Source organism: Neovison vison, chromosome 3 (assembly GCF_020171115.1).
Source record: "Neovison vison isolate M4711 chromosome 3, ASM_NN_V1, whole genome shotgun sequence".
Lineage (NCBI taxonomy): Eukaryota > Metazoa > Chordata > Mammalia > Carnivora > Mustelidae > Neogale > Neogale vison.
Window position 1 is genome coordinate 148,895,265 of NC_058093.1, and position 27,252 is coordinate 148,922,516.

Below are 27,252 nucleotides of genomic sequence, written 5' to 3' on the forward strand. Positions count from 1 at the left end.
TCCTTCCACATTAAAACTAACAGCTAAGCTGCCAAGTTTAATATTCATGTGATGAGCACCATGGGAAAATAACAGATTCCGACCCATGTGTTGTCCAGCCTGAAAACTAGAAGGAACACGCTCTTATCCTGGCGAATATTTCCAATGAAGAAGAAAGATGGGACTTGAGTAGATAAAGATGATTTCCTTCAAAGCTGCGAGCTTGCAAGAGCTTCCTGCACGCAACTCTGCTTTAACTGGAGTCGGAAATCAGTAGTCCTATTGCAAATATCTTTGGTAAAAGAAATAATCGCCTTCAACTTGTTAATTTTGTCAGGGAATACTTTAAGGACACAGACTCTACCTCTCTCTGACTAAAGGAAATGTACCATTTCAGTAATTCAATTAGTTGTTCCATTCCCAGAAAGCAGGGCTGCACTTTTGTGGTGTGGATGTGGCCATTAAGGATTCCCTGCCACATCAAAGAGTCTTTCCGGGTTGTCTTCAATCGGGCAGTCGTTGCTCTCAGCCGGCTCACCAGGCCCCAGCAGCTACGATGACCTAGTTGGTGTCTATTTCCCTCCATGTCTCTGTAGCAGACAGCGAAGTGACCTACTTTCAGGGGCACAGCGGTGGCTCAAGAAGGAATGGAAGGGAACAGGACAGCCTGGACACAGGACTTGGAAGCGCGGGCTCTGGTTACTTCCTGACACCCTCCCGCCAGGGTCAAGCACAGCGCCCATCCCTGCCACCTCCTTCCATCTGCGGTCTTTGCTTCCTATAGCTCCTCTCCGGACTCCATCGTCCCTGGGTAGCCTTTCCAACCTCCCACCACCGATCAGGTTCTGATGGGGGGAGGGGTTTCCCAGTCTTCCCATTCTGCAGCCCATAAGGAGGACGGTGACATTGCCGCAGCCCGTGGGAGAAATGCAATGAGGCTTCTTGGGGCCAGAGGGTGTTAGTCTGCTCCTCCAGGCTAAGTGACAGCCATACCTTATCCCCACCAGGACTTAGTCTCAAACATCTATCAGGACGCTCTGTTCTATTTTAAAAAGTAACTAAAAAATGACAAAGAAGCGGTTTTAAAAATTCCAAGCGTAGGGGCGCCTGGGCTCAGTGGGTTAAAGCCTTTGCCTTCAGCTCGGGTCATGATCTCAGGGTCCTGGGATTGAGCCCCGTATCGGGCTCTCTGTTCGGCAGGAAGCCTGCTTCCTCCTCTCTCTCTCTGCCTGCCTCTCTGCCTACTTGTGATCTCTGTCTGTCAAATAAAAAAATTAAAAAAAAAATTCTGAGCGTAAAAAATGACAAAGAAGCAGTATTAAAAATTCTGAGTGAGTGCGTGATGCACAAATTGCAGCTAGGGAGTCTGTGCAGGGTCAACCCTCCAGAAGAGGAGTGGGCAAACGTTTCCTATAAAGAGCCAGATAGGGACGCCTGGGTGGCTCAGTCGGCTAAGTGTTTGCCTTCAGTTTGAGTCATGTGGGATAGAGCCCCACACCAGGCTCCCCGCTCTGCCTGCTGCTCTCCCTGCTTGTGCTCTTTTGTCCTCTCTCTCGCAAATATATAAGCAAAATCTTAATAAAAAAACAATGAAGAGCCAGATAGCAAATATTTTAGAATCTGCATGCCATGTGGTCTCAACTGTCATTGTACAGCAGAAGATAGGAGCATAGCTGTGTTCTAATAAAACTTTATTTATAAAAATAGGTGGTGGGCCAGATTTGGCCCATAAACTGTCATTTGCTGACCCCTGTGCTAAAGAATTCTTGGAGGCCAAGAGTATTTTGCAGCAGTTTGTCCTCCCTCTGGGCCTTTCCCCCCACCCTGCCCCAGAGGTGATTTCTTGAGCTTGATAGACACCTGGGTTCCCCTCAGTCTCCCTTTACTGCTATTTGAACCTGTCTTCAGGGAAGGCCCTGATAATCTCAATCTCCTTCAGGGAAGGCCCTGATAATCTCCTGAGAGGAGAATAAACGGATTTTATTTACATTTCAATCAATAAAAACCTAAGGTCTGTGGCTCTCGGCCCGGAGCAACTCACTGACAGCCCCAGGGGAGTTCCGAAACATCCAGGTGGCCAGGCGTCCCTGGGGAGCCTCGAGGCAAGTGGTCTGGGTGGCAGCCCAGGCAGGGGAGATTTTAAAAGCTGTTTAGGGTGATTCTAAAGGGTGGTCAAGTTGAGAACCACAGTCTTAGGTCAAAAGGGGAAAAAAAAAAGTAGTGGTAGTGTTTTAAGAATAAATGAGCCAGGCAGGTATTGTTGGTTTTTTTTCGCCTAAGGGTGGGGATGAGGAGGAAACATGTCCAGAGCCCTGGAAACCATGCCACACAGGCAGTCCCCCTCAGCCAAGGCTGGCACTGTGTGTGGGTTTAACCACGCTCTGGCACAATCCAAGACCGTCTCCTTTGTCTCCCTCTTGACGTCTAGTATGGTTCTCTACTGGCAATATAAGCTCTGTGAACACTGGCTTATCATCAAAAAGTGCAAACAGCCTAATAGTCAATCATCAGCCAATCAATCACGCCTCATTAAAAAAAAGAAAAGGGGGACCATGTCCTGCCTTAAAAGGGACTGTTGTCTAAGGCAGGGAGATAAGGTCAGCACAGATGAAATATACACTAGGCTTAGCTATATTCACACTATCTGATGAGGCAGTTGTTCCAACCCCTGAGTGTACCCTGCAGTCACCTGGGAAGATTTGAAAAATCTCAATGCCTGTGTTGCACCCTATGCCAATAAAATCAGAATTTCTAAGGGTGGAAGACTGGCATGCGTCTCTTTTAAAATTCTCAGGTGATTCCAACATGCCACAAAATCGGGAACCATGGTTATAAGATCCTGCCGCTCTGATGCGGTCCATGGCCCAGCATCCTCAGCATCTCCTGGGAGCTGGTTAGGGATGCAGGAATTCAGCCCTGTTCCACGGAGTCAGAATCTGTGTAGGAACTGCGTCAGCCTGGTACCTGCAAGCTCATTCAGGTGTCAGAAGGGCTCTTCTAAGGTACCATGTTCTGAGAAAAAGAAGGCTCTAGAATGTCCCCACACGGTAATCGGGGAACACTTCTTAGAGGAAGGGAGAGAGGAAGGATTCTAAAGGATGGGAGAATTAGAAGCAGAGAGGTGGTGGGGAGGGCTCCACATACAGAGGCAAGAGGAGACTGGTCTTCTGGAAGGGAGAGCCAGCAGGAAGAAGTCAAAATGCGTTTTTTTACAAAAGAAAATCAAATCACACTTAGTTACACATTTAACATGCTCAAGGTTTTTAAAAGGAGAAAATGACAGGAAAGTCAGGTTGGTCTTGGTCAAGTGAGGGCAGCAATGAAGGGCCGGTGGGTGATCATGGATGGGGTCATTAAGGAAAATTCCAGGAACTATGGATGCCCAGGAGAGGGCTCCTGGTTTTGTCTCATGGGGCACTGGGGAGCTACATGTTGCCTTTTGAGTCAAGGAGGGAGGTAACAGGAGAAGGCACTGGGCAAAGGTGCTCTGACAGTTTCTTTGAAGAGGACAGATTAGTATGAGAAGCAGCGGGGAGACAGGATGATCAGACAGGAGGTTCTAACCACATCCGGAAGACAGAGCCTTTGAGAAGGTAGAAGAATAGAGCACCAAGGAAGACCTTTCAAAGGAGGGAATTCTATTCTATTCTGATTCTATTCTATTCTATTCTATTCTATTCTGATTCCGTTTGGTGGGTGTGGGCAAGAGAGCATTCTGAGGTCTCAAATCTGCCATGCTGTGTTATAGAACTGACTGGAAGGAAATCTAGAATCTCAAGTATTGTTGTAATAAAGCCTTTTGGTCATGACCCCCAAAAGTTATCTATGGGAAAATACAAAAGTCTCTAGCAAACATGACTCCCAAAGGGAAGTGGAGAGGAAAAGCTAAGCTGTACACAAGCCCTGGGATTGTCCTCAGCTCCAGTAGGCCATGAAGACCCAGAGCAGCCCTTGTGCACAATCCCTTTGTTTCCAGGCCTCTGGAAGTCAAGCTGATTCCCAGTTGAGTTGGAAATGCTGGGAGATTTTTCCCATGTTGCGGTAGATTGGAACAATAACTGCCCAGTGGACAGTACCACAATTGTTTCCACTGAAGTTATTTCGGGGGAGTTTAGGAAGATTGTCTTTTCCAAGACATTTCCTTCACCCGATTCTCTTTATGAAAACACTAAGGGCAGAAGCCAGTGTCGCCACGGACATGCTTGCCCTGCTCACCAGCACGCGCACAGTGTTCTGTGCGAATGACTCCCAGCGGGCCCCGTGAACCCCCATGCAACACCTATTTCTTCATGTCCTTGTAGAAGCTCTTAGATTTGTCGAGCGCCTCATGGTTGTCCAAGAACTTCCTCGTGATCATCTCACTGGATTCTCCTCCTGAGATGGTGGTGGGAGGGATAGATTTCATCATCCCTACTCTAGTTATGAGGAAACGGAGAGGAGAAAGAGCCACTGTGATTGGGTTCACTGCCTGCTCATGGTCTTCTCGCCATTGCCGATCTCATGCCGGCCAAAGATGGAGGCCTGGCCCTTCTGTACTCAGGGCCCCACCACGCGTCGGTGTGGCTGTTAACACAGGGCATGACAGCGAACATGTGGGATCTAACGCTGGCAGGAGAGCAGGGGCTGGAGGCGGGAGGCCTTCCAGGGCAGGAGCTACATTCTCCGTGTGATGGGGAAGCAAGGGAAGGCAGAAGCATGTTCGTAAAACAGCTAGATTGTGGATTTTGTGCCGATGTGGTGTGGAGGACAGTTTCCAGGGGCTTTTGAAGGGCAGCCCAGGGCAGGGCTGTTAAGAAGCCATCCCAAGGTCAAGAGATGTCAACAGCTAATGTAAGGATCGGGGAAATGGCAGAGGGACAGGAGAGTCTGTGAACATCTAAGAATAAAATGGGCTAGTTTTGGTGAAGGATGGGGGTGGGGATAGGAGATAAAGCACTATGCATGAGAAATGGCAAATAAGACACGGTCCTGGTTCTGAAGGAATAGTACATCCTTGCAAGACAGATAGAAAATGAAGGAGGATTAAGCCTGGTGAAGTGTAATTCATATCAAGAAGGCAGAGGTCACTACGCTAACATTTTGTAAGTTTGGATCAAATCCTGGCTAACCCCTTGCTTTGGTCTGGTGCAAACACCTTCCAAGAGGGCACAGCATGAGAAATCTCTAGGACCTGAGCACAGAGGGTCTCAGCTCTGGCTGCAGATTAGATTCACCTGGGACCTTTATAGGAGCCTGGTGCCCAGGGCCCATCATGCCCAGATTCTGACCTGCCGGTGGGGTGGGGTCCAGGCACAGATATTTTTCAAGAGCTCCCAGCCAACTTTAACATGCAGCAAGGAATGGGGTGGGGGGTGCGCGTGATACTCATTCCAAAGACCTTGAAACAAGGTCTTCTCAGCTTCGCGGAGGGAAGCTCCTATTTCCTCACCACGCCAATGGCAGGACCAAAAGAAGTTGTTCTTTTTGGTCACCGACATCTGACTCTGAATCACCCTGAGGTCTTTAGGGCATCTCTCTTCTTGTGGGATGGAGAGGCCCCCCCTGCCCGGGGTCCCCAGGGACCCGGCAAGGTTCCTCCCCAGTCCTCACCCACAGGCGCCGTCTGTCTGCCTGTCCGTCTTCCACCAATCAGGTCTTCCTGTGCGTGGACATCCTGTGCCGGCTGGCCAACCTGAGTGACCAGCCTGGGCCACGTGACCAGCCGCTGGTGCTGTTGCCCTTTGGGGTGTCCTGAGAAGACCTTGCTGAGGGGGTATGATGACATTTCCTTGACCACACCACACGCCAGCCTGCTGGAACAATGTCCCTTTTCTTGCCGCCAGGAAAAGCCACATAAAGGAACATCTTCTCTTTTCTTGCCAAGCAAATGTTTCTGCTTTGACCTGGAGGGGACTCTTTGAAGCCAGATAATGTTCCAGAGGCCGCTGAGCTGCCTTAGAGGTCATGGGTCAAGAACTAGGCTGAATTGTTCCCAACATTTTTAACATGTTGAGAGAATGTGTGTGTGTGTGTGCGCGCGAGTGCGTGCACATGCGTGTGTACATGAGCACGCACGGCCCATTGGGACAGTTGGAAGAGGGACAACTGCCCCTCTCATGAGCACCCCTGACCGGCTGCTGGGCCCTGGCTGGGCTGGGTACGGTGTATGGGCGAGGACTAGGAAGGATCTGCTTTCAGAATGCCTGCTTTTCGTGGCCAACTTTGCTGAGGGTCCTTACAAGAAGAATCCCCCACAACTGGCACGCGTTACAGAGGCTCCCTGACGTTGCAGTAAGAGCAATCTGGTGTGCGTGCATGGTCGGCGACCGCAGCAGGTAAAGGAGGTCAGGCACTAGTGTCTCATTCAGGCCTTGGGAGAATGTGGGGGACTCTGGCAGCAGCTTTTCGCTGCACATTATCTCTGCACTCAGCCCTTCCAGAGACTTCCAGAGACTTGCAGGGGTCTCTCGGGTACGAGGACCTCTGACTCACAACACCCAACTCACACTAGAAGAGCTCCTCAGCCCCATACCAGGGACGGGCAGGGGCCTATCCTCAGGGCAGGGATGTCTGTGTGGGCCTCAGTGTTCCCAGGTGCAAAAGGAAAGGAGCTGCCCTCAGTGACTCTGAGGCTCCTCTCAGGCCTGGAAACCCATAACCTGCTATGGCCTTGTAGCGGCTTCCACCTGAGGAAACAGAATGCATTACTCAGCCTTCTAGGCTGTACGATATTAACCTCTAAGGGGGATTCTCTTTAGCTGGAAATACTCCACACTCAAAGCCCGGTCTTCTAGAACACGAGCTAGTGGCCTAGGTTTTCAACTCAAGCCCCTTGGTGACGTTTGCTTACAAAGAGGAACAACCTGCGGCCGACGCGGGCTCTGTGCCACTCCAGGAGACGGTCCTCGCCTCAGTCACCGTGGATCTGGATGGTTTTTGACAATACTGGGCAGAGGCTGTCTAGTGTGAGGAAGGAGCTTCTCCTTCTAATTTGCACAAATGGCCATTCTGGTCACTGGCAGGCTGGTCCAGGTTCTAGAACATCTTTCACTTCTTTAAGGGCCAAAAAAAGGACTCAGACACCCACCCCATGGCTCAGTATCTAGAACAGGGACCAACGGGGGATGGACATGGGATGTCCAGATACCATGGCAGAAAATCCTTCTCCTGCATGGTGTTCACAAAGGCCCGGTTCTTGTGGCATCCTTGTGGCTAACCCTCCGTCTCTCCGTGGCCTGGACCCAGCAGGGCTGAGCTGCGGGCCTCCGGGAGCGCTGTGTGGGATCAGTGTTGCTGGTGGCTGCTCCAATGGCCTTGCTGGGTTGTTCTGGGTGTGGGAGAGGCAGAGCCCGCTGCAGCTGGGAATTCAGATTTCCCTTCCATGGAACATTTTACATGCAGTTTAGTGAAGAGGCCCTTTCAAAAACACCTATTGAATCAGATCCCTAGTGAGACTCCAGACTGAATGATTAAACAGAAAGCCCGTGAGCCTTCTGCGAGGACCACTTCTGAGAATTCGTTCTAATCAATCTGCGGGAAGTGTGGGGAAGAGCAGTGACCTGTGCATCTGCAGCCCCAGATCTGTGGCTGGAGGGGCGGGGGGGGACCTTTGTTTCCTTGGGGAGCAGGATGTGTTCAGAATGCTTTCCTTATGGCTTCAAACTGAGGAGTTGGGTCTCCAAACTGGACGCCCAGAGACAGCTTTCAGCTTTTGCCGCACGGATGCACGCGGGCTGCTCCTTGCCCCAGGCATGAGGCTGAGGCAGCCAAGTGGCTTGCATAGTCTCAGCGCATCTTGGTACTCATTCTCGGTGTCCCCTGCTCCTGGGCCTGCTCATATCTGACCCTCCCCCCGCCATCAGCCATTCCCAGTACATTCCGGCTTTACCCTGCTCCCGGGGGCCTGAGGTGACAACCTGTCCACAGAACGGATCCCTGCCAGTGACCAGCTAGAAAGGGAGGGCTTCCAGGAAATAGGATGTACCCAGGGTCCCTGCCCTTCAGGGCTCTGTGTTCCTGAGATGAGAACAGCACACAGAAGGGCCCACCAGCCACTAAGGTTGGCTCTTTGGGGTGCCATCCTTTATCATGAGGGTACAATGCTAGCTGTGCCAGCACAACGAGCCTGCCTGCCCTTAAGGGCATACTTGCTTATTTCAACACTTCCAGAAATGAGCAGGAACTCCCAAGTAAGGAGATTCAAGCTACCAGAATTTCTACAAAAATGGTTTTCAGGAACCGCAGAATGCGTGGATTGTTGACATGCAGACTGGCAAAAGGCAGGGACAGCTTGTACTTTATGTGAGGGCTTCTGGGAGCCAGTCTGCCCCTGGGGGTGGGTGGGGGTCAGGCTTCTTAGTAATGCCAAAGGGGAGAGACTCAGGCAGCTGTGGAAGGAGAGAGCCCAGCAATGACCAAAGGACCTGCAGCTTTTCGGGGAAGAGGCCGCCTTGCTCCCCTCCTTGGCACAGCGGGCTCACACATTGCTCTGGCATTTAGCAACTATCTAAGGTTCTGGGACTTACTGAGCCCCCACCTTGTGTCCAACCCCGGCCCAGGTGAGGTACCAGACAAGAGCCTTGCTCCCAAGGACCCTGGAGACTTGCTGGAGGAACGTCTTTCGCACTGGGCAACGAACAGCGAGGCGGAGTGTTGTCGGAGTCCTACATGGCTGGGCTGCAGAGACTTATCCTTGGGTCCTCCACGGGGAGCGTCTGCCCTGATGGCTCCTGGCTCTCGGGTGGGAGTAAGCCTCTCTGTAAGGTCTGAATCCAAACAGATTTTCTCAGGGACCTCACACGGGTGTGTGTGTGTGTGTGTGTGTGTGTGTGTGTGTGTGTGTGTGTGTCTGTCCTTCTCAGGGATCTATGAACAACAGCAAAGAAAGAATCTATTTACTGGCATTCAGGTACATTCTGCTGCCCTCCCCCCCCTTATATTCTGATCCCAATGACTACGTGTCCAGGGCCTCTGCCACATACTCGTTCTCCGCATCGACTCAAGAGGACAGGTCACTTCATCCCTCTCCTCTCAGACACAGGCCTCTGCTCCCACTGCTGCTCCCGACAAGTGTGTGTAGCTTAGTGTCCCCTTCAGTGATCTCCCTCTTTCCCTGGTGACTTAAATCCAACCAACTGGATTTCCACCTCACATACTAGATGGACTCCATGCACTTATTTCAAAATTTCCTCTCTAATAATAATAATAGTAATACTAAAGACTGTAAACCTACAAAAACACAGAGAATGAGGAAAGAGATTTCCACCAAGTTAGGGAAGACAGAATGGGAGCAGAGTGGCGGGTAACTCCGCAGAAGGGGACATGAAAGAGAGATGTGCCAAACCCCCAGGGAGCTCAGAGCTCGGAGGGACCAGGGACCATGAAAGGTGGGGGAGGTGTTTGGAGGGACTAGGGACCACGAAAGGCAGCGGGGGAGGTGTTCAAGGTGCTGAGAAGAGTCTGGATACGGACTCTCCAAGGGTCTTTGCCCACTCCGCAGAGCCATGCCATGTGCTTTCATCCCCACCTCTAGGCAAGAGATTTTATTTTCAAGAGAAGCTCTGACCTGGGGACTCGGAAAATGGAAGAGAGACATGAATCAAAAGTCAGGGGATTCAGCTGCAGTGAGTACACCTAGCACTTGGATCTGAGTTTCTAAAAACTGTCCAGTAAGAAGGAACTGGGTTCCATGGGTAATGGCTCCGAGGGCTGGGCTGGGAAAGCACCAGTAAACCCAGAACCACTTTTTGTGCCAGCAAGTGAAGAATAATCATTCAGGGCATTTCAGAAATACACAGAAGTGACCTGAAGGGGCTCCTGTTTGTCAAATCCATAACCATTAGACATCCAATAGTCACAGATTATAACCATTAGAAACGTAAGAATCTATTAAGTCAAGACATGTAAGTAAATGCATGAATGAATGAATGAGTAAATAAATAAGAGAAAGGAATGATCTTCCTTACAGTAGAAAGTCAACTAAAATATATAGATGGAATTAGAAAAGTCACCAATTGCCCACAAACATGAAGCTATTTCAGGCAAGAATCATCAATGAATGCTAAAGCGAGTGGACAGAAGTATTATCAGAAACAGTATAGCTCCCTGCAAGACAGTTCTTAATTGTAAAGGGGAACTTTCTAGAAGTTCCCACCTGGTGGTCCATGTCACGGTCATCAAACCAACATCTTGGGCCTCCTCATACCCTGCACCAAGCAAGGACCTTGCCTCTTCTGTGGCGTTCCTTCTGGAAGTGCATACTCACTTCCTAGGAGTCATCAGACAAACCCAACTCGAGGGACATTCTACAAAATGACTGGTCTATCCTCTTCAAAAAAATGTCACGATCATGAAAGACAGAAAGATAGAGGAACCTCAGGAGACACGTCAATGAAAAGCAAAGTGTGGCTTTCCCCTGAGCTCCAAATCCGAAAACACAACCCAACAACCTTTTCTTTAGCTAAGCCATCAGCAGGACAGCTGGCAAAATGGAAACAAGGTCTGCAGATTATGTAATAGGATTCTATCAATGTGGACTTCCTGATTTTGACCCTGAAACTCTGATTATGTAAGAGACTTGTCCCTGTGTTTAGGAAAACACATGGAGGTATTTAGGGGTAAAGTGACAACACGTCCACAACCTGTTCTTCAAACCATCAAGGCGAAAATAAAATTATGCAGAGGGAGTGGTAAAGCGCGTGGGTAAGGAGGCGTACAGGGTTGGGCCCAGAGGGTGGATCAGGCTTCACTCCTATTTCACAGGAAATGGTAGGAGGAGGCTCTGAGATGGGGCAGGATCACCTGTCCCTGGGTCAGGGCACTGGCCTCCGCCTCCACTGGAAACCCAGATCCTCAGGCCCTCTGCTCCAAAAGTCAGAGCACTGAACCTCAGAGGGAAAGACCAGGGCTGTTTTCCAGACACGATCTCGATGTTTGGCCTCCCCCAAGTCTGTTTGGCTGGGCCTGCGATTACAGTACTGTTATTATTTATAGTCTATTTAATAGCAACGTTTGATTACTCCCTTTGTAGGCCGAAGTTAGTGTTTGTTGTTTTATCCCCAGGTCAGCTTCCTCCTGCCACCAACAATGCGTCAGGGTCACTGCCTGCTGCCGGCAGAGTCTCTGAGCTCAGGGACAAACTCCCTTCCACACCGGCCCCCACCCCACACACGGGGCCGGCGAATCAGCCCCCCATGCAGCAACGGGATCCGAAGAGAAGAGACAGAATGATTAGCCCAGGGCTTCCTTTTCCTCTCTGAACACAGAAGTTGCCCCCACATCTCCACCCCAGGGGGTGGCTTCGACCCGATGCAAGTGTGCAGTGTCCCTGGGGGCTCTTCTGAGGCTTCTACCTTTCATAGTCAGGAAGGTAACGAGCCCCCCCCCAACCTGCAGGGGCTCACCTGGCACTGTCAGGGCCAAAGGGTCCCCCATCTGGGGTATGGCCAGTGACAGGACCAGGTGCTGGAATCTGGAGCACTGTTTTTACCTTGAATCACTCAACCCTCTGTGAATCCATATCCTTGATTGTCCAAGAGGGCAAGATTCTTGGTCTTTCACTGGAGCAAAATAATGATAAGGAACAAAAAAAACAACCAAAGATTTTGGCAGTGAATCGAAGGAGGTGGGTGAGGTCAATTACCCATGAAGTTATCAAGAAATCACGAAGACAGACAACAAATCTGTACTATAAAAATTAAACTTGCGAGGAAACCTGACATCACCTGCTCCCCACTCCAGAAGTGGCGACTCTGAAGCCAGAGATGTGGGATGAACCGCATGATATAAATGTACTAAAATCAACAAGTCACACATCTTAAACTCACACGGTGTTGTACGTCAAACATATCTTGGTATGAAAAAAAAGAAAAAAGAGCAGGAAAAGAAGATATAATTAAGAGCCAGCTGCCTGTAAGTATGCTGTAAAGCACTGGTTTTCAACCGGGAACAGGCATCAGGATCACTTGTCAGGATAGGAACATACAGATCGCTGGGCCCCACACGCAGAGTTTGTGGTTCAGTGGAAAAGAAGGGACCCCCAAGAATTTGCGTCTCTAGCACGTTCCCAGGTGATACCAGTGCTGCTAGCCTGAGCACCCCACTTGGAGAACCACTGTCCTAAAAGTTGCAAAGGCAAATGGGATGTTTTCAGCCCTTGGGATTTGGAGTGTGTGTTATAAGGGGGACATGCAGGAGACACACAGGTTTACCAATGACATGGGGGGTGGGCAGCCCTTCTCTAAGTCTATATTAAGCACTGGAGAGGCCCAGGTGAATCAGCAAGGAAATGCTTGTCTGGGAGGGGTGCACAGAGGACGTGACCTTCAGGCAGAGTCTTGGAAGAACAGGGATACGGTAGGCAGGCAGGCATGCAAAAGAAGCCGGAAGGACATTTAAGGCAGAGGGACTGGTGCCGTTAGATCAAGGACCTATCAGTTCGTCACATGGCTAAAGCCCAAGTTGGTGAGTGACAGGAGAGAAGCCTGGAAGGCTGGCAGATACTGGGCAGAATGGGAAGTCTAGGGTATTCCCATAAGCCTCAGGAAAAGAAAGAATTTTTCAGCAGGGCAATCAGAAGTTGGGTAAAACCTTTACCTTTCTGGGTCTCACTTCCCTTGTCTGTGTAACGGGGTGATGGGCAGAAGGTCTAAGTAGGCCTTGGCAGCCCGGACAGGCTGTGATTCGGTGGGGACAGCGGGAGGGAGTGGGACCCCCAGCTAGTGGCCTCACCCTGCTAGCAGCCCCTTTGCCAAGCATAGGGATTTGAGAGCCATTCAAACATGCTTGGTCTGTCTGTCCATTTGCTGCCTCCAGAGCCCTGGCCCAGCCTGGAAAGGCGAGGCCGATGACCTGAGGTATCACACTGCTAATTTCTCCTGGGCAAGTCCTCCCTCCCCCAGGCTGTGCAGAGCCTGGGATTGTGCTGCAGCTCACAATGGAAGGAAGAGGGTGTAGGAGGGAGGTCCCCGGGCTGACCCTGGTATTGTTCTTGGGCCAGAAGAAAGCTTCCTCCCGCCTGGCCGTTGCAATGCTAGAAATGACGACGTCCAGCCAGTGAGAGTCAGCGCGTCCTGGGGGGGGGGGGCGCCTGCCGTCGGGTGGCCTGGGAGCCAGGGCCCATTCACAAAGGCCTGCTGGAGAGCACGTAGCCCTGTCCGCTCCCACCCCCTCGGCCTGCGGCCTCTGACTACTCCCAGTGAGAAGCTGGGGTAAACGAAAATAACTGGGCTTCTCCGCCCCCAAGCTCACCGCCGCCAGGAAGGGGAACGCGACCAGAAATGGCACACTGGCTAATAAAGGAATAATGGATGCTTCACACCCTTAGCAACACCTTCCTCTTCCTCTAGCCTCAGCTGCTCCTTGCACAGGCCAAGGACAGAGGAGGAAAGGTGCTGGACCAGAATGCAGCCTGGTCTAACAAGGATGGGTTCAAGTCAGCAGGCCATCACCAAGATGGCTGGGTGGTGGGGGATGGGGGTAAGGCCAGCCCTAGGATGGTCAGTTGGGCTGCAGGTAGGGTGATACCATTCGTCTCATGCTTCGGGGCGTCTCCTATAGGACTGTGGCATCATTAGTGGGTGGGGGTGTGTGTGTAGGAGTCTCTGGGCACTGGCAGCCAGGGCCCCCATAGGTCAGCTTAGGGCCTCCTCACAGCTCTGCTGGCCTCCTCATCCCAAGCCCACATCATTCCAGAGCAGGGCTGGGTAGGGCAGCTCTTCTTCTTTGGGAGATGGCCTGGGCCCAGCCGTGGCCTCAGTGGAGGCAGCGTTCAGTCTGGCCTTGCTTGGGCTGGCCGCCCTCGCCCTCAGGTGCTCCCTCCCACCTCAAGGATCAAGCCTGTAGGCACTCAGCCAAGGACTCTGGACATGGTCTGGCCCAAAGCAGGGCATAGACCAAATGGCCTCTCGACTGGGGGCAAGTCCTGTTTTTAAGGGACGCTGGCCTGTCTCTAACGAAGTCATAAAACTTCATTTCCTGGCCACTGAGGGAAGACGTGCATGGTCCTAGGAATTCCCTATGGGTTCCAAGAAGAGGACATAAGGATTGGTTAGGTCCCGGCCCTTGACTTCCTAAATCCTCCTTCCATCATGCATTTTGTCGCACAAGAACATTAGACGGAGTCCCTTTTTGGTCAAGTCCCAAGGCCTCAAGGACCGGCACCAATGGCTCTCTCTATTTATAAAAATGTCCCTTCTGGGGGTGCTTGGGTGGCTCAGTGGGTTAAAGCCTCTGCCTTCGGCTCAGGTCATGATCCCGGGGTTCTGGGATCGAGCCCCACGTCGGGCTCTCTGCTCCGCAGGGAACCTGCTTTCTCCCCTCTCTCTCTCTGCCTGCCTCTCTGCCTGCTTGTGATTTCTCTCTGTCAAATAAATAAAATCTTAAAAAAAAAAATGTCCCTCTGGCACCTGGACACCCCCATTGTCCACGGCCTCTACTGCTTCTGAACCCCTACTCACTTATTTTCAGAGCTCCAAATCCCAGACCTTTTCTTTCCTCTCTAGAGAACCCCCCGCCCAGCCATCTCCCCATGATCCAGTTCAAGGTCCACTTCCTCCAGGAAGCACAAACACAAGGAAAGGTGGGAAACAACCGGAGAACCTCACAACTGGCTTAGAATCAAGCGTCCAGCAACTCTGTGAGGCCTGGGGGGGGGGGGTCTGCTTTATGAGTTCCACGAAGGAGGAAAGAGTGAATGGGGTCATAAAAGAGGGGGAGATCTGGGCCAGTGGGGTAGTAAGGACAGAGCAAGTGTAAGGATTGGACAAGTGTAAGTGTAAGGACTGCTCTCTACTTGGCCCGAGTCCTACCGGGCTGATGGTTGTTCTTCAAGAGCTTGGTCTTGGAAGGAGCTGGGGAAAGTTAACACAATCCGTACCCCTGTGCTCCCCAAATCACAGAAGGGCCCCAGGGGATGCTTCCCAAGCTCGTTTCTTGCCTGTTAAGCTCAACAATTCTGTCCCTGCTTCTAGTTATCACTATGCTACTTAGTAAGGCCATTTCATGCATGTAGAGCAGTTTTTCGGTTTATAAAGAGCTGCTATGTACCTTGGTTTGTATTTTGACCCTTAGGATAGCTTTGCAATGTTAGTCAAACAGGTGTATGATCCCATTTTATTTTATTTTATTTTTTTAAATATTTTATTTATTTATTTGATAGAGAGAGAGAGATCACAAGTAGGCACAGAGACAGGCAGAGAGAAAGGGGGAAGAAGACTTCCCGCTGAGTAGAGAACCCGATGCGGGGCTCGATCCCAGGACCCTGACCCTCAGCCAAAGGCAGAGGCTTAACCCACTGAGCCACCCAGATGCCCCATGATCCCATTTTATAGCTGGAGAAATGGAAGCTGGAAGAGAATGATTTTGGGTGAACTTGACAATGATCTGTGAGTTGAACTGAAGGGTTCTCGGACAACAGAAGTTGAATGAACCTCAGGATTTTGGTCTTTTTTTTTTTTTTTAACACTTTAAAAATTTTTTTTCAGGGTTTTTTCCTCTGTATTTCCTAAGTCAGTGTTTGACAAACTTTTTCTGTAAAGGGCTGGACAGTAAATACCTTGAGCTTTGGAGGCTGTAGGGTCCCACTGTAACTACTCAGCTCTGCCTTGTAGCACAAGCCTAGTCACAGTGAGCAAACAGCTGGGCGGACTATGTGCCAACAAAACTTTATTTGCAGAAACAGGCTGGAGGGCTGGACTTGGTCTGTGGCCAGTTTGCCATCCATATCGAAGACCCTAGCCTTCAATGATGTTTTGGATCATCGAAGTGGTTGGGGAAGGGAGACCCTAGTCTCCTGGGCCCCCTAGAGCCAGAAAGCACTTGCTACCTGTTGTCCCAGTTCCTTGAGACTGCATGGGAACCCACTCCAGACTTGGCCGTAGTCTGCTCCCTAGGAACTTTCCTAGCTGTCACCAACAAAAGTCTTCACCCCCAAAGTGGTGACTTCTTGTAAAAAGACTTACAAACAACAAAAATAAAAATAGGCTTGCCTCACAGAGCACGTTGCCCCATTCCCAATGGGCCTTGCTACCTGGCGGCCTCGGACAGGAAACCATGGAATGAAGAACTCCTGGTATCCTCCTTTATTGTACGGGGCACTTATTTTTGTCCTGAGGGAGGAAGCACTGGGGGGAGTGGGGGGAGGTGGCCAGAAAGGCAGAGGGAGGGGGGTGTCCTAGGTAAGCATTCCTCTTTGATAGCTGATGCACGATCTTGGGTCAGCAGGGACTATGGGGGAGGGCATTAGAAACGGACTTAAAAAAAAAAGTAAAAACCATATCTCTTCCTCTTTTAAAAGTGTCTGTGCGGCTCCTCTCTCTTTCCATTTTTAGTGCCTTCAGCAAGAGAGGAAAAAAAAAGATATCCATTTTCTTGTTCTTGCTTATTAAGGAAATGACATTCACCCTTAATTTGCCATACGTGACTATGGTCACCTAGAATACAGAAAATGGTTTTCCAGCAACTCCTCCTCCTCTCCGACATTCCTTACAAAGGGGTTTCAGCGGAGTTGGGCTGCCTGAATTCCAATTTCCATTCCCCATCTATCAGCCATGTGACCTGGGGCAAACTATTTGATCTCAATTCTCTCATTCACGTTACTCTCTCTCATGGCAACAACAGTAATACCTCTACCCTACAGGGCCATTCCATGAACTCGGAAAGGATGGTGTGACCATCAGACCCTAGCTCAGACAGTCCTCGAGCTCCTGTGAAGGAGGCCCAGGCTCAGGACTGGGGTACTGGGAGTGAGTCCCTCATTCAGGGCTCATTCAGTCATTGGCCGAGTATTTCATGAGCACCTGTATGTGCCCGTGTGTGGAGCTTACATTCCAGTGGGAGCACGAAGACCATGAAATAAAGAAAGCAAATGCATGATGAACGCGATGAAGAAGAATAAGGTGGGGGGGACGAGGTGTTCAAAAGGTCCACTGAGAAGGTGACATCTGACCAGAGACAACCTGCTCCCCAGGGACTACGCAAGGATAAGCAAGATAAGAAGGAGGAAGCGTGGTCACAGCTCCTGAAGCGTGGAAAGCACTTGGCAAGGGTTTGCAGTGTTCCTACGGGCACGGGACAGCCATTGCGTGGTCTCTGAAGGAACAGTGGGAGAACCCCATGTCCCCGACCGTGGGAAAGGAAGCCAGCCTCAGCATTCTAACTCAGTCCATCATGGCTGAGACAGTGCCTCTCCCCGGAAAGGTGCTCAATCAGTACCGGTGGGCGGAGTGAATGACGCCAGACCGTACCTCCCATGAGACCAAGAGGGGACGTGAAATAACGCTTGGAGATCACAGGCCTGGGCATTCCAGGTGGGGCTTGGTTTTCATATGACTGTTCCTCGGCATCTTGGGTTATTTTAATATTCCTGATGCCTGTGAATGAGCATATCCTAGAAGTTTCCAGAAGTCTTAGAACAGAGCTGGCATTGCTCTAGGGAACAATAAAGTCACTCCTTCCCATCTGGACAGCTGGGAACTGGGCTAGGACAGCCTCAATCCCACGGGGCGGCCCAGGCTCACCAACCCTGTTTCCGAAAGGCAACAGCGCCACCTGCTGGAGGAACAAGGCAGCTCGTGCACAGGCCACCATTTTTATTCCACCTGGAACGGGTGGGAGGAGGGGGCCGGTCATCATTCTGGAGAGCAGTGATTTTCATTCTCAAAGCTCATTTGCCCCTCAGAGAGGTGGGGTGGGAGAGATTGTCATCCTGTCTTTATTCGGGGCCAAGCAGGGGGATGGGGTGCTTAACTCCAGGCCTCACTGTCCCCTGCTTTAGCTGGTCTGTCCCCTCTGTGGGTCCTGTGTGAAGAGATGGCCATGTACACTCTCATGAGGTGTGAACTCCCACTCCACCTTCCCTGGCTCTGCTGGACCCCTCAGTAGAGAGAACTTTAGGAGCACGCATGAGGCCCGAAATCCCGCGTGACGTAGTGACCCTCGTTATTCATCCACACGACGGTGGGATTATACAGTATCTACAACCAAACTAGGTCAGTCACCAGAGGATCAAAGCGAGGGACCCGACCAGGTCACAGTGAGCTCATAATTAACTGCAGGCAGGCACAGAATTCAGTTTCAAAATTTCCTCACAGGAAGGCAAAAAGGGAAATCAGTTGGGTTATGCAGTTCCTCTTGTCAGACAAAAGGCAGCAGACCTCACGTTTGTCTGATAGAATTCAAGAAAAAATGATCAAAATACGTCCTTATAGAAAGCTTTGGGCAAGATGCAGGATAATTCAAGAACAAGGTTTCTCAGCTCGGGTTTTGTACAAGACATAGCATCATCTGGGGCCGCGTGGGGAGCAGGGAGGCAGCCTCTCCACAGGGCCCTGAGGCTGTGTGGTCCCCTGCACTCGAGAGCCTGAGGGGACATGGGTGAGAAGCTGCTCAGCGAGTGATCCCCTCTCAGGGGAAGGAGCCTTGGGGTTGTGTCTGGGCAGGAATCTGACTTCTTCAGAGTCTATTCCCTTGGCTTCACATGAGCTTGCCAAATTTAGCTTGGTCTGGATTATGGCTCCATCTTCGGCCTCACATAGTGCCTGTTCTTTTCAAGGGCAGAAGCCAAGGCTCAGGAAGGCCCCAGGCCCCACGCCAGTGGGCACCTCCCCTGCAGGCCCAGGTCAAGTCTGGTGTGGGGAATGCTGCCTGCAGCCCTCCCTCCATGGGAAGGCACCCTCCTTGTCTATGTGGCTGATAGAGGCTTAAGGGGTGTGCCTTCCCGGGGGCAGTGGGGGAGGACTGCTGGAGGGATGTTGGGCCTTTGCACAGTGGGGCACATTTAGGTCAGATAGATATGTCCCTAAAACCTCTGATAGATATGTCCCTAAAACCTCTGTGACCACCTTTGTTCCCACCTCATCTTGTCCCTTGTTCTGGCCGGCAAGGGCCTGAGCCTTTTTTTTTTTTTTTTTTGTGGCACACTGAGCACCAGTAGGGAGGCCAGGACACCTTTGGCTGCTGGGGATAAGGGACTTGAGAGGCAAATGCCTGCCTAAGGAGCCTCCCTCCAGAGTGGCGCGCTGGTGCCCTCTAGCGGGAGCAGATCACAGTGCAGCCGGTGTCCCCCATGTGGCTGCTGCGCTAGGCTCTGTGGAGCTGGGATCCACTGCCGCGCTTAACAAGCAATGAGGACGATAGTGACCACATCACTGGGACGTGGCGGGCTAACCCCAGTCCACCTTCACGCAGCTCCCAACAGAGATGCCCAAAGTGCAGGCGGGACCCCTGGGATTCCATTCTAGATCCAACTATGTGGGCCTCAGCTTCGGCCCCATTCTGTGGCGTCACTGCCTGGAACCATGACTGACGAACCCCCAAGTCCGTGTCACCGCACTCAGAGCCTCCAGCTGCCCTCCCCCCGTCAGCAGTGTGGGGGAACAGTGCTTGCCCAAGCTCACTGGAGGCGGCCGAGTGTTCACGGATGCTAAGATGTGGCTGCTGGCTATCACCCAGGCCCTCAGTTATCACGATAGGCAGGCAGACCTCGGGGACAGTCAACACCACCAGCATCAGACCTTATTATCCACGTAAACACCTTTTATGGGTGGAGAACTATACCCAGAAGACAGGGGCACCTATCTGCCTTGTTCCCAGGTCCTTGGGTGCTTCCAGGGACTTGGCCCCAGAAGTCCCAGCGATAGGGGTCCCCAAGGATCCCTCTGTGGAAATACAACCAGGCAGGGCCATCGGGGATAGGGGTCCTCAGCTTTGACTGGAGGGGAGTTTGGGCAGGTACCCAGGTAACAGCATCTGACCTGACCGAGGCAATACTACCTAGGACCGCTCCCTGTGACGTGCACCCCTTGTGCGACTCCCAGTGAGAGATAAGCCAGAGCTCCTTCGAATAGTCGTTAAGTCTGGGGGGTCCCTGGAGTCAATGTTCCCTACTTAGCCATTCATTCAAGTCCCAGAGAACAGCTTCTATAACAGCAGGGAGGAGGCAGGCGAAGTCTGCAGGGAGAGGGCCCAGACCTCACCCACGAGGACTGGGACCTGGGCACATTCCAAGACCTCAGTGGATGCCTTTTAAATTAGCCTTAAAACCTCAGACAGGGGGGACGCCTGGGTGGCGCAGTTGGTTGGACGACTGCCTCCGGCTCAGGGCGTGATCCTGGAGTCCCGGGATCGAGTCCCACATCAGGCTCCCAGCTCCATGGGAAGTCTGCTTCACTCTCTGACCTTCTCCTCGCTCATGCTCTCTCTCACTGTCTATCTCTCAAATAAATAAATAAAATCTTTAAAAAAAAAAAAAAAAACCTCAGACAGTACTGAACCGTGTACACACACCACACACACACACACACACACACACACACATTGTATTTTCCTGGACACACAGACTACGATTAAGTTTAATTTATAAATCAGGCACAGTAAGAGATCAACAACAATAGGATAAAACAATTATACTGTCATTAAAATGATAGGGATGTGGTTTCTCTCTCAAAATCTCACTGTACCGTACTCACCCCTTCCCGTGACCATGTGAGGTGGTAACAGGTCTGCGTGAGGAGAGGCAGTGAGGTGGAGGGCGCGGCCCCGTGACGTCAGGTTAGGCTGTCACTGACATCTGCTCCTGCACCTCAGCTGACCTCAGGTAACAGAGACCAGGGAAAGAGAAGCTTCAGATGCGGTTAACTACTGAAATTAACCACTAACCTGCAGAGGAGGTTAACTAACAGTGGTTAACTAGCATAGGTGTCTATGTACTCCTCAAACTCGGACTTTTGTTGAAGCCCATTCATCTCTGCTTGGGCCCAGGACTCTGTGGGAGGGCTGGGGGTCTCCAGGCTATGGGTGGGCTTTCTCTCCCCTTCAGCAGTCTTCAGCTGGGTGCACAGTGTCTCCTTGGTGTATTTGGGAATCCTTCTGGCAGCCACCACGGCTGCTCACCCCTCCCCAGTGACCAGCTTTCAGCCGCTGAGGCCAGGAACACGGAATATCCTACATTACATGGGCCATTACATGGGACACTTTCATCCGGTTAAGATCTGTCCTGACCCAAAGGCCAATAGCCAGGCGAGCTGACTCTGAGGACCCAAAGCTGGACAACTCAGCCAGCCAGCCCTGCCTGTGGGGGGCTCTGAAGAATGCTAGGAAAACTTGGAGAAATCATCCCAATGTGCTCTCCTAGGGCCTCAAATGCCACTGCCACAGCTGGGTTTGGGGATCAGGAAGCCTGTCAGCCTTGCCCTAACAGTGCCCATATGAAGAACAAACGCCCGAGAAGAGGTGTCATGAGTGTTACCAGCTATAATTCTAGGAGTTCGACTCTTACTGGTAATTTTGACAAAATGGCAGAATGTCCTGTGATGCTTTAAAAAAATATACATTCCTGGGTATGAGTCAGTGGGTGTGGTCACCGGCTCCAGTGACCCCTGCCTGCTGACAGTCACACTTTTGTACGGTCCCTTCTGCACTGGGCCAGGGTTGGTGTGTTTGCAACGGACATACGGCATGTGGCAGAGGGAGAGCATGTTACTTCTGAGACTCTGGTACGAAAGAGACTTCTATATTGGATGCTCTCTCTCTCACAGATCACTTGCTTGGAGGAAGACCGCTGCCATGTTTGTGAGGACACTTGGCAGTTTAGGAAGAGGCCCGCGGGGCAAGGAAATGAGGCGTTGAGCCAACAAACAAGGTGGAACCGGGGGAGGTGGGTGAGGGGCCATGATGGAAGGAGGCCCTCTGGCCCCAGTCAAGCCTTCAGATGGCTGCAGCCTTGGCCATCAGCCGGACGACAGCTTCAGGAGAGACCCCTTGAGCCAGAACCCCCAGCCAAGCAGTTCCCAGATTCCTGGCCCCATGAATGTACGTGGGATGGTAAATGTCGGTTGTTTTTTTTTTTTTTTAAGCTGTTAGATGTTGAACCATTTATTATGCAGTAGGAGATAATTCATGCAGTGGGTCTAGGGTAAGACCAGAAAGCTGTAGACTTAAAAGCTTCCCAAACAGATCTCATGTGCAGCCCAGGTTCAGTACCATAGGTTTAGGGACCTAACTGCTCCGAGTTTTCCAGGGGTAAAGCTGACGCACAGTGGCATGTGTGCATGGGAGCACCAAAGCCCGGATGGCTGTGTGGACCCCCACTGCATATAAAGAGGACGGTGGGGAAGACCTCCACAACCAGCAGCTCCTAAGACTGTAAGTGTCAGACACGGCCCCGGAGAACCAGGAGTGCTTGCTGACTTATTGTTCTGGAAGAAAGAGAGAAAATGTGGAATATGCGCTGGTCTGATGATTCTCACCATTGGATTAGTAGTAGAACCATTTCCTCTAATGAAACAATTCACAGTAGACTGGTTTAGAGATGCCAGCAGAGCAGTTCTGGGTGAGGCCAAGTAGGGGCCACTGAAACTGCTTCTCCAGCCTCCCCACTCCTAGTAGGACCCCCAAAGCAGCTCTGAAAAATCCAAGAGCTTCACAGTTTGCAGACCTGTGATCTAGTCCAACTGAGTCATTCTACCGATGAGTAAACTGAGGCGGAGGGAGCATTTCTGGGGTGGAAGTCTGCAGCTTGATTCTCCTGACTTCTAGTGCAATCTTTCTGCACTGCCTGGGAAGTCACTTAGGAAAAGTGCCCAGGGTGGGACACAGGGAACTGCTCCCTCTCCCACCTCTGAACCAGGCCAGGGGAGCCCACCCTGGGAGGGAGTACCAGGCACTGTTCTCAATGCTGCACATGAAATCAGTACTCAATCTTCGCCAACGCCCCTCTGAAGTAGGGACTGCCATTATCTTCATTTTACAGAGGAGGAAACTGAGGCAGAACAAGGATAAGTAGTTAGCCCAGTGCCTTGGCTTAGTCAATGGCAGGGCCAGGATGCCATGAAGTCTATATCTGGGGTCCAGATGCCAAGCCCTTAACTCCTGAGCTCTGCTGCCTCCCCCAGCCAGGGGCACAGCTCTTCCTGACCTTCAAACATAAATGAAAGTCCCTCCACTCTGCTCTGCTCCCCAGGGAGCTAGGAGACAGGCACCAAATAGGAGAAAGAGGTCATACCAGTTACCTTCCTGGCCAGGATGTCCCCCGCTTCTGGCTCAAAGGCCACCAAAGGGTGAACACCTCACCTAGGGCAGGGGAATGTGGATTCTCACTTGGATCTGTGTCTCTCAAACAACTTTTTCTATCAACCACGAATGCTGTAAGCATTTAGGAATGGAGCAATAAAACAGTAATTTCTGAGTACTTTATCCTTTTACCTTTTGCACCAAAGCTAGCTTTGTATTAGCGGTGATAACTGAATACAGATGCAGCCCAGAGGATGCTCCGTGCACTGGGATACTCCATGCCATTGACCTACACACCGTGGCTGAAGATACGGATTCTTTTTCTCCCAAACTTACAAGAAAGTTGTAAGGACGATACAAAGAACTTCCCTATGCTCCTCACTCAGAGTTCCCGACTGTTAAAGCTCACCATTTGCTCTTCAGTTCATCTGTGAAAATACATACCCATTATTTTTATTTTCTCTAAACATTTGAGGACAAGCTGCAGACAGGAAGCCCCATATCCCTCAAATCCTCTACTGTGTATTTCTCAGAAACAAGGACACTTCACTATAGAACTGTCAGGTCAGGACACCGACACCCAGGTGTCACTACTGTCCCCCTCCCCAGATCCCCATTCACATTCTCCAACTGTCTGATAAAGTCTTCTGGTCCAGGATCTCAGCAAAGAACACACATGGCTTTCAGTCTGCCTCTTTAGGCTCCTCTGACCTGGAAGATTCCTTGGTCTTTTCTTGTCTTTCATATACAAGCAGTTCAAGGGAATGGTCCTTACATTTGTTTCCTTATGATCAGACTCGGGCCAAGCTTTCTTAGCAGGAGACCCCTTGGAAATGCTGTTGGATTTCCCGTGCAGCACACCAGACAGCACACGGTGGCTACCCATCCCGTTGCTAATGATGTTAACCTCAGTCATATGGTCAAATTAGACTCTGGCAGGCTTCTCCACCAGAAGGTCACACATTTCCCTTTGTAATGAGGTGAGCCCTATCTGTGCTCCAGTCTGGTGCCTGGAAGAGAATTTCTAGACTACAACATAGGGGGAGTAGTCTACACAGAGCTGAGTGGTCTCAGTGAGTTACGGGGACAGAGTTCAAAATTCAGGGAGTCTGAAGCAACTAGAATTTGCAAGGCAGAGCACCAGAGAAGAGAAATCCAGAAATCTGCAGACCATCGTGTCTCTGACTGAGCACTAATTTGTGCATGTGTGTGGGGAAACTTCCAGAGCCAGTAGAAGGCTTCCTAAAAGGAATGGACAGAAAAATCCTCTGAGATCACACAGGGCTAGAAACATTCTGTGTTCCCAGTGGATAAGGTTGAAACACTTCTATTGGGAAGCAATCTCAGAAGGGTATTGACTCAGTAGGAATAAGAGGTATCGTAGACTAAAGGCCTTCCACCTAACAAGGCTTTAAAAACAAGCCTTGAAAAGATCAAACTCTTCTGAAGTAACTTAACTGTGTTCCAGAACAATCCCCTGGATGCGTAAATGAATACCAACAAAATCCAGCACCCAACAGTGTAAAATTCCCAATACCTGGCAACTAATCTAAAACCACCCGTACTCATACAAAAATATTTCCAGGAGAAAAATCAATGAATACAAACAGACACTTAGATGATGTGGATGGCAGAAGCAGTAGAGAAGAACCTTAAAACAGTTATTATCAGTATATTCCTTATGCTCAAGAAGCTTGGGGAAAGCATGGGCATGAAGAAGAGAGACATGGAAGACAGAGAAAAAAAGATCTAAACGGAACTTCTAGACATGAACAACACAATATCCGAAATGAACAATATCCTAGATGGTATTAATGCTAGGTTAGGCTTTGCAAAAAAAGACTAATGAACCTGAAGACACAGCAATGGGAACTATTCAAAACGAAGCACACTGAGAAGAAAGACTTAAAAAAAAATTAGCAGAGTTTGAGGAGCCATGGGAAAATAGGAAGAAACACAGCAGACGTATCATTGGAATCCCAGCAGTGGGAGGACATGGTGGCTGAAGGTTATCCAAATTTGATTAATAGATCTAAGATCTAAGAAAGACAACAAACGTCAAGTAGAAAAAAACAAAGAAAAAACCAGCTCAAGGCCCATCCTCTTCAGATTGCTGAGACCTTGACTGGGCATTTGATCGTCTCCCATTAATGGGCCTGAGGCATGGACACTGAACCCCCAAAATGGGACAAGCACAGAGGGAGCAGGGAGAGAATGGGTGAAGGTGAAGTGGCATGAGATTCAGGTGGGAAGAAAAGCGGGATGTGGTGAGTGTGGTGGCAGATCACTGGCGGGGTGGGCTCAGTCACCTTGGAGACTGGTTCTCACTCGGCTGTGGCAGGTCCCAGTGCCATGCCCGGATGCAGATTCCTACTATTTCTGCACCAGAAACATCTAGAGAACTCAGATCTGCTCTTTGCTGAGTGGATCCTATTGTCCCAGAGCCTGGCTTAATTCAGGGAAAGGAGCCCAATCGATGATAATATCAGCAAGCACAGAGGACACCTGGAGGCTGGCAGGACAACTCCACTTTTCAAAAGCCTAAAAATAGCCCCGACCATGCTGGAAATCCCAGCCATCCCACCAGTCCTACTAGAACACACCGCAGGACGCCTCACCTGCAGAGACTTCAGGTCAAGGGACAAAAAATTTCCAAGGGCTCCGAGTTGCCAGAGCACGGCCCCGTGTCACCTCTGGGAGCTCTTAGGCCTGCCACCGATGCCTACAGCACAGCCAGGAGTGTGCTGCCACACACATCACCATGGGACAGCCTGGCCGTCGGCAGGCACCTACCCCTACCCACCTACTGCTTCAGGGACACCAGTCCCACCCTGCTTGAGCAAGGGGCCAAAAGAACATGTAGGCTCTGCCCACACCGAGGATCCGGACCTGGCTGGAGGGGTTGGAGACTCTGCTCCTGTACTTACCTGCCAGGCTGGGAGAACCTTCTCGATGTCGTTCAGGTTGATGCTATCCCCATCTTCTAGCTTCCCTTTTCCACACCTGAATCAGAAAAGACAGAAAGGCACTGAAAAGTTGGCAGGTTTATGCATCCTATCTCGGCCCGGCAAGCAGAAAGAGCAGACACCTGGCCCTGCCTCCCGAGGGCCTGCAGGACTGGTCAGCCCCATCCCGAGGAAACAGCCCTGGAGAAGCATGCCCTCCTTCCCCGGGCCTGGCAACATGGGCCCTGCCTCGAGAATGAAGGACGTTGTACAGGTGGGAGTGCTGGGATGAGTCCAGGGGCAGGGATCACTAATGTGACATCCAATGGGGAGGTTAACAGAGGTCCCAGAGCTCCCTTTGATCCTTCCAGGCAAAGATGCTAAGCTCCTTGCTGACGAATACCCCCAAACCTGTCGCAGTTCCTGCAAAAGCCCATCATCTCCCGCATTATACCAGAGGGACAACGAATGAACAGAAAGACTAAGCAACTTTCTTGAGGTCACACAGGCCCGCAACAGGGATTTCTCCTTCCTCAGCCTCCCTCTGGGCCAATCCAGCAAGCCCTCTCAGATGCTGATGCTTTGTCTTCATGCCCTCTGCAGGCAGCCCTACCATCAGGCTGCAGACACTGGCCTCGATTTGCTATCCATCACTCACGTCTCCTGAGATTGAAAGACTCTGGGACTGGATTGCCAGGCTGGAACCCCAGCTGCATCCCTTACTAACTGGGTGATCCTATGTGACTCTCTTAACCTCTCTGGATGTTCTGAGGATCAAGAGTAGTGGCAGGAGGATTAAATCAGTTCATGTATCTAAGCACTTCGAATCATGCTTGGTACTCACATACGTGCACACCCATACGCCCCCATATACACACATCTGTATTTATATACCATATTCAATGGTATGCATATTATTATGGTAACTACGGGCAATAATTACATCAAATTCTAATAAGATAAATACGGTAAATACATTATTCCCACTAGGGCCACTACTCCTAGCACTAACATGATTTACAACTATCTTCCTACTATTCCTACTATTACCGCTTTGCTACTATTTCACTGCCACTGTCTTGGCTGCTGCTGGGGGAAGAGCGCCAGCACAGAGACTGATTAGGAGCCTAGACTCTGTAGCTGACCTCAGCCCACGCAACTCACTCACTTCTCTGTGCCTCCTAGTTCCCGCAATCTGTCGAAGTGAGGATAATAACGCTCCCGCCTCCGTAGGTTGGGTGAGTTTTAAATGGCGTGAGGCGAACACTTGCAACGGTGCCCAGGATGGATTAGTGACCACTGCTCTCATTGTTATTATTAGGGACCCAGGCACCTTGAGGGT

General features: G+C 50.8%; 1 protein-coding gene across 2 annotated transcripts in view; it reads right to left on the reverse strand.

Annotated features, from left to right (window-relative positions):
• CTIF (cap binding complex dependent translation initiation factor) overlaps positions 1 to 27,252 on the reverse strand; it is a 281,396-nt gene that overhangs the window by 141,465 nt on the left and 112,679 nt on the right. For both annotated transcript variants that reach the window (XM_044243025.1, XM_044243023.1), the window contains exon 6: positions 25,893 to 25,968. In XM_044243025.1, coding sequence (XP_044098960.1) covers positions 25,893 to 25,968 — 76 coding nt within the window. The remainder of the gene's footprint in view (positions 1 to 25,892; positions 25,969 to 27,252) is intronic.